The 7,500-nt window shown below is 56.4% G+C and overlaps 1 protein-coding gene across 1 annotated transcript in view; it reads left to right on the top strand.

The window, feature by feature from the left end:
- Positions 1-7,031, top strand: part of dip2bb (DIP2 acetate--CoA ligase B (putative)b) — a gene marked incomplete at both ends in the record, with an annotated part of 32,370 nt that extends 25,339 nt beyond the window's left edge. The window contains 7 exon segments of the mRNA XM_078537787.1: positions 1-100; positions 2,023-2,135; positions 4,285-4,365; positions 5,578-5,701; positions 6,322-6,396; positions 6,399-6,442; positions 6,920-7,031. The exon segment at positions 1-100 is cut by the window's left edge and continues 102 nt beyond it. Coding sequence (XP_078393913.1) covers positions 1-100; positions 2,023-2,135; positions 4,285-4,365; positions 5,578-5,701; positions 6,322-6,396; positions 6,399-6,442; positions 6,920-7,031 — 649 coding nt within the window.
- Between the last annotated feature and the right edge of the window lie 469 nt (positions 7,032-7,500).

Here is a 7,500-nt window from a genome sequence, read left to right as displayed (position 1 = left end):
AAGCAGCGCTTCCTGGAGGGGACACTGCACGCGTGTAACATCCTGCTGTGTCCACACACGTGTGTGACCAACCTCCCGAAACCCCGACAGAAACAACCCAGTGAGTGCAACTCCCTCTACACCGTCCCCATCAAACACTCCCAGGACAGGTACAACACGGGGTTAGATACAGAGTAAAGCTCCCTCTACACCGTCCCCCATCAAACACTCCCAGGACAGGTACAGCACGGGGTTAGATACAGAGTAAAGCTCCCTCTACACCGTCCCCATCAAACACTCCCAGGACAGGTACAGCACGGGGTTAGATACAGAGTAAAGCTCCCTCTACACTGTCCCCATCAAACACTCCCAGGACAGGTACAGCACGGGGTTAGATACAGAGTAAAGCTCCCTCTACACTCTCACCATCAAACACTCCCAGGACAGGTACAGCACGGGGTTAGATACAGAGTAAAGCTCCCTCTACACCGTCCCCATCAAACACTCCCAGGGCAGGTACAGCACGGGGTTAGATACAGAGTAAAGCTCCCTCTACACCGTCCCCATCAAACACTCCCAGGGCAGGTACAGCACGGGGTTAGATACAGAGTAAAGCTCCCTCTACACTCTCACCATCAAACACTCCCAGGACAGGTACAGCACGGGGTTAGATACAGAGTAAAGCTCCCTCTACACTCTCACCATCAAACACTCCCAGGACAGGTACAGCACGGGGTTAGATACAGAGTAAAGCTCCCTCTACACCGTCCCCATCAAACACTCCCAGGGCAGGTACAGCACGGGGTTAGATACAGAGTAAAGCTCCCTCTACACCGTCCCCATCAAACACTCCCAGGGCAGGTACAGCACGGGGTTAGATACAGAGTAAAGCTCCCTCTATACTCTCACCATCAAACACTCCCAGGACAGGTACAGCACGGGGTTAGATACAGAGTAAAGTTCCCTCTACACTCTCACCATCAAACACCCCCAGGACAGGTACAGCACGGGGTTAGATACAGAGTAAAGCTCCCTCTACACCGTCCCCATCAAACACTCCCAGGACAGGTACAGCACGGGGTTAGATACAGAGTAAAGCTCCCTCTACACCGTCCCCATCAAACACTCCCAGGACAGGGACAGCACGGGGTTAGATACAGAGTAAAGCTCCCTCTACACCGTCCCCATCAAACACTCCCAGGACAGGTACAGCACGGGGTTAGATACAGAGTAAAGCTCCCTCTACACCGTCCCCATCAAACACTGCCAGGGCAGGTACAGCACGGGGTTAGATACAGAGTAAAGCTCCCTCTACACTGTCCCCATCAAACACTCCCAGGACAGGTACAGCACAGGGTTAGATACAGAGTAAAGCTCCCTCTACACCGTCCCCATCAAACACTCCCAGGACAGGTACAGTACGGGGTTAGATACAGAGTAAAGCTCCCTCTACACTGTCCCCATCAAACACTCCCAGGGCAGGTACAGCACGGGGTTAGATACAGAGTAAAGCTCCCTCTACACTGTCCCCATCAAACACTCCCAGGACAGGTACAGCACAGGGTTAGATACAGAGTAAAGCTCCCTCTACACCGTCCCCATCAAACACTCCCAGGACAGGTACAGTACGGGGTTAGATACAGAGTAAAGCTCCCTCTACACTGTCCCCATCAAACACTCCCAGGGCAGGTACAGCACGGGGTTAGATACAGAGTAAAGCTCCCTCTACACCGTCCCCATCAAACACTCCCAGGACAGGTACAGCACGGGGTTAGATACAGAGTAAAGCTCCCTCTACACTGTCCCCATCAAACACTCCCAGGGCAGGTACAGCACGGGGTTAGATACAGAGTAAAGCTCCCTCTACACCGTCCCCATCAAACACTCCCAGGACAGGTACAGCACGGGGTTAGATACAGAGTAAAGCTCCCTCTACACCGTCTCGTCACTCTGGCAGTGTGCGGGTGAGAGAGGGGTTGGGGGTGGGCGATCGATCGGTTTGTTGACCCCACCCCACTGACCCTGAACCCTCTGTGCCCACAGCCGGGGTTGGCCCTGCTTCGATGATCGTCGGGAACCTGGTGGCTGGGAAGAGGATCGCCCAGGCGTTGGGCAGAGAACTGGGCCACAGCGAGGAGCATGAGCTGGGGCGTAAGGTCAGTGTCTCCCAGCCTCGTCACAGGGGCATTAGGGGCAGCGAAGGGGTAGCACTGGGCTGGGCACAGATGTGGGTGTCACTGGGGCCGGGGTGAGGGGACACATCTGGGGATTAATAAGGTTTTCAGGTGTTCGGGGTGGGGGGGCGGTTTCGTGGGGTATTTATGGGGTTTTAGGGTGTTTATGGGGTTTTAGGGTGTTTGGGGTATTTATGGGGTTTTAGGGTGTTTATGGGGTTTTCGGGTGTTTGGGGTGTTTATGGGGTTTTAGGGTGTTTGGGGTGTTTATGGGGTTTTATGGTGTTTGGGGGGTTTATGGGGTTTTAGGGTGTTTATGGGGTTTTAGGGTGTTTATGGGGTTTTAGGGTGTTTGGGGGGTTTTAGGGTGTTTGGGGGGTTTTAGGGTGTTTGGGGGGTTTATGGGGTTTTAGGGTGTTTATGGGGTTTTAGGGTGTTTGGGGGGTTTACGGGGGTTTAGGGTGTTTGGGGGTGGTTTATGGGGTTCTAGGGTGTTTGGGGGGTTTATGGGGTTTTAGGGTGTTTGGGGGGGGTTTAGGGTATTTGGGGGGTTTATGGGGTTTTAGGGTGTTTGAGGGGTTTATGGGGTTTTAGGGTGTTTGGGGGGGTTTATGGGGTTCTAGGGTGTTTGGGGGGTTTATGGGGTTTTAGGGTGTTTGGGGGGGTTTTAGGGTATTTGGGGGGTTTATGGGGTTTTAGGGTGTTTGGGGGGGTTTTAGGGTGTTTGGGGGGTTTTAGGGTGTTTGGGGGGTTTTAGGGTATTTGGGAGTTTACAGGGTTTCATGGTGTTTTGGGGGTTTATGGGGTTTTAGGGTGTTTGGGGGGTTTTAGGGTGTTTCGGGGGTTTATGGGGTTTTAGGGTATTTGGGGGGGTTTATGGGGTTTTAGGGTGTTTGGGGGGTTTATGGGGTTTTAGGGTATTTGGGGGTTTATGGGGTTTTAGAGTGTTTGGGGGGTTTTAGGGTGTTTATGGGGTTTTAGGGTGTTTGGGGGGTTTATGGGGTTTTAGGGTGTTTGGGGGGGTTTATGGGGTTTTAGGGTGTTTGGGGGGTTTATGGGGTTTTAGGGTGTTTATGGGGTTTTAGGGTATTTGGGGGGTTTATGGGGCTTTAGGGTGTTTGGGGGGTTTTAGGGTGTTTGGGAGGGTTTATGGTGTTTGGGAGGGTTTATGGTGTTTTGGGGGGGGTTTATGGTGTTTGGGGGGTTTATGGGGTTTTAGGGTGTTTTATGGGGTTCTAGGGTGTTTATGGGATTTTAGGGTGTTTATGGGGTTTGAGGGTGTTTATGGGGTTTCAGGGTATTAGGGGGGGTTTATGGGGTTTTAGGGTGTTTGGGGGTTTTAGGGTGGGTTTATGGGGTTTTAGGGTGTTTTGGGGTGTTTATGGGGTTTTAGGGTGTTTGGGGGGTTTATGGGGTTTTAGGGTGTTTGGGGGGGTTTATGGGGTTTTAGGGTGTTTGGGGGTTTAAGGGTATTTGGGGGGTTTATGGGGCTTTAGGGTGTTTGGGGGGTTTTAGGGTGTTTGGGAGGGTTTATGGTGTTTGGGAGGGTTTATGGTGTTTGGAGGGTTTATGGTGTTTGGGGGGGTTTATGGTGTTTGGGAGGGTTTATGGTGTTTGGGGGGTTTATGGGGTTTTAGGGTGTTTATGGGGTTTTAGGGTGTTTATGGGATTTTAGGGTGTTTATGGGGTTTGAGGGTGTTTATGGGGTTTCAGGGTATTAGGGGGGGTTTATGGGGTTTTAGGGTGTTTGGGGGTTTTAGGGTGGGTTTATGGGGTTTTAGGGTGTTTATGGGGTTTTAGGGTGTTTGGGGGGTTTTAGGGTGTTTGGGGGGTTTTAGGGTGTTTATGGGTTTTAGGGTGTTTATGGGGTTTTAGGGTGTTTGGGGGTTTTAGGGTGTTTGAGGGGTTTTAGGGTGTTTGGGGGGTTTATGGGGTTTTAGGGTGTTTGGGGGTTTTAGGGTGTTTGGGGGGGTTTATGGGGTTTCAGGGTGTTTGTTTTTTTGGGTTGTTTGGGGTTATTTTATTGGGTTTTCGGGTTAGGTTTTACCACCTTCGGGGTATTGGGATTTTTTGGGTTTCCAATGTTCTGGATGACCTGATGCCCCTCACTCTCTGCTCTTTGCCCCCTCAGTTCCAGTACCTGGCTGATGTGCTCCATTGTCGTGCTCAGTCTACACCCGATCACGTTCTCTTCGTCCTGCTCAATGCCAAGGTACATCCTGCCCCACTGCTCCCGTCTCTGTCCCACCCCCCCAAACCTTCTCCCTCTCCCCCCAACTCCCCCCCCTTCTATTCCCATTCTCACCTTCTCCCTATCCCCCCTCCACCCCTACCCCCTCTCTCCTTTCCCCATCTCTCCCCTTCCCCCTCTCTCTGACTTGACCTTTTCCCTCTCTTTCCCTTTCCCCCACTTTCTCCCCACTCCATACATCATCTCTAACCCCACTTCTCCCTCCCTCCCTCTACCCTCACACTCTGTCTCTCCTTCTCACTCCCTCTCTATTCTTTCTCCATCTTTCTGTCCCTTTCCCTGCTCCCTCCCCTCTCTCTCCCTCCCTCCCTCTTTATCTATCCTTTTCCCCCTTCTCTCTCCCCTACTTCCCCTCTTTCCCTTCCCCCTCCCTATCACCCTTCCTTCTCTCCCCTCTCTCTCTCTCCACTCCATTCCCCCTCTCTGCCCCGCTCCTCCCTCCCTCCCTCGATCCTCACTCTCTGCCTCTCCTTCTCACTCCCTCTTTGTGCTCTCTCCATCTTTCTGTCCCAGCTCCATCTTACCCTCCCTTTCCCCTCTCCCTTACTCACTCACTCCCTCCCTCCCTTTCCCTCTCCATTTCCCCCTCCCTCACTCACTCTCACTCCCTCCCCCTTTCCCCTCTCCATTCCCCCCTCCCTCCCTTTTCCCTCTCCATTCCCCCCTCCCTCTCTCTCTCTCCTTCCCTCTCTATCTTTTCCGACCTTTCCCCTCTCCATTTCCCCCCTCCCCCTCCCTGCCTCTCTCTCTCCCCTCCCTTCCCCCCCTCCCTCCCTCTCTCCCCCTCCCTCTCTCTCTATCCTCCCCTCCCTTTCCCACCTTCCTCCCTCCCTCCCTCTCTCCCCCTCCTTCTCTCTATCCTTCCCTCCCTCCCTCCCCCTATCTCCTCCCCTCCCTTTCCCGCCTTCCTCCCTCCCTCTCTCTCTACCCCCCTCCCTATCCCCACTCCCTTTCTCCCCTCCCTCCCTCTCTCCCCCTCCTTCTCTCTTTCCTCCCTCCCTCCCTCTATCCTTCCCTCCCTTTCCCCCCTCCCTCCCTCTCTCTCCCCCTCCTTCTCTCTCTATCCTTCCCTCCCTTTCCCGCCTCTCTCTCTCCCTCCCTCTCCCAGTTCCACTCCCCCCCTCTCTCCCCCTGCCCAGTGTATTAAAGGTTTGCTGTCCTGTGTGTCTCTAGGGGACTGTGGTCTGCACTGCCTCGTCTCTCCAGCTGCATCGCCGAGCCGAGAGGATAGCGTCTGTGCTGAGTGACAAAGGACGTTTCAATGCCGGGGATGTCGTGGTTCTGCTCTACCCTCCTGGTAATTAACCCCATAACCCCCCCACCACAACTCCCGCCCGACCCTCACAGCACAGAACATGCCTGAGCTCCCAGTGCTGAGGGAGCGCTGCACTGTCGGAGGGTCAGTGCTGAGGGAGCGCCGCACTGTGGGAGGCTCAGTGCTGAGGGAGCGCCGCGCTGTCAGAGGGTCAGTGCTGAGGGAGCTCCGCGCTGTCGGAGGGTCAGTGCTGAGGGAGCGCCGCGCTGTCAGAGGGTCAGTGCTGAGGGAGCGCCGCGCTGTCGGAGGGTCAGTGCTGAGGGAGCGCCGCGCTGTCGGAGGGTCAGCGCTGAGGGAGCGCCGCACTGTCGGAGGGTCAGCGCTGAGGGAGCGCCGCACTGTCGGAGGGTCAGCGCTGAGGGAGCGCCGCACTGTCGGAGGGTCAGTGCTGAGGGAGCGCCGCACTGTCGGAGGGTCAGCGCTGAGGGAGCGCCGCACTGTCGGAGGGTCAGCGCCGAGGGAGTGCCGCACTGTTGGAGGGTCAGCGCCGAGGGAGCGCCGCACTGTCGGAGGGTCAGCGCCGAGGGAGCTGTCTTGTTGGAACGGGGGATTTTTTTTGGTCAGGCCGTGTTGTGAACCTGCTGCCTCTCCCCTTCCGGCAGGTGTGGAGCTGATCGCCGCGTTCTACGGCTGCCTGTACGCAGGGTGCGTTCCTGTCACAGTTCGGCCCCCTCACCCCAGAGTCTCTCCGCCACACTGCCCACCGTCAAGATGGTCGTGGAGGTAAGGAGCGCCCGCCCATCGCTCGCTGACCAGCTGGCCGATCGCTCGTCCGCGCTGCATCCCACACCACACACTCACATACAGACACACAGAGACACACAGACACACAGAGACACACACACACAGACACACACCCACACAGACAGACACATACACACACACCCACACAGACACACACACAGCGACGCACTGACCACTGAGCTGCCCCCCTCCGACATGGCCGAGCGAGACTCTCGGTCGTGTCCAGGAAGGTGGCTCGTCACTGCCTCCCCATGGGGCAGTGAGGGATGGGGACCGAATGCCGGCCTAGCCAGTGACCGATGACCTGTCGCTCAACGTAGGCGGCGCCCTGGCCGTGTCCAGTCACTGTCCGAGCCCTCGTGCCAACCCGCGCGGGACCCCTTGACCACCCACCCCCCTCCGTCCGTCCGACTGACCTCTGCTGTCCCTGTTCTTTTCCACTCCCCCTCCCCCTAGGTCAGCAAGGCCGTGTGCATCTTGACCACACAGACGTTGTCTAAGCTGTTGCGGTCGAAGGAGGCAGCCAGTGCGGTGGACGTTCGGACCTGGCCCACCATCGTCGACACAGGTGAGGGGTGGGGGGGTGGGGGGCGGCCAGTTCGCTCCGGTCACGGGCCTGCCCAGGACAGAGGGCACACAAACAGGCCGTTCGGCCCATCTCCTCCTTGCTGGCATTTCTGCTCCACACCAGCCTCCTCCCACCGCCCCTCACTTCATCTCCCCACCCCATCCACCAGATCCCTCTTTCCTCCTCGTGTGTTTATCCAGCTTCCCCACCCCCCCCCAACCACGTTCTCCCCCACTCCCCGTGGGAGCGAGTCCCACATTCTCCCCACGATTGGATTTCTAGGTGACCTGGTGAGACCACACCCGGAGCCCTGGGTCCAGTTCCTGGTCTCCTTACTTAAGGGAGGGGGACGTACTGGCATTGGAGGCCGTTGGGAGAAGGTTCACTGGGGCTGATCCCTGGGACGAAGGGGGGTTTGTCTCACGGGGAAAGGTGGAGCAGGTCGGGGCCCTGTCCCCCGTTGGGAGTT

This window comes from Cetorhinus maximus, unplaced genomic scaffold, assembly GCF_964194155.1.
Source record: "Cetorhinus maximus unplaced genomic scaffold, sCetMax3.hap1.1 HAP1_SCAFFOLD_3005, whole genome shotgun sequence".
Taxonomy (NCBI): domain Eukaryota; kingdom Metazoa; phylum Chordata; class Chondrichthyes; order Lamniformes; family Cetorhinidae; genus Cetorhinus; species Cetorhinus maximus.
The sequence above is the reverse complement of the archived record's forward strand: the minus strand, read 5'-3'. Positions and strand labels throughout refer to the sequence as shown.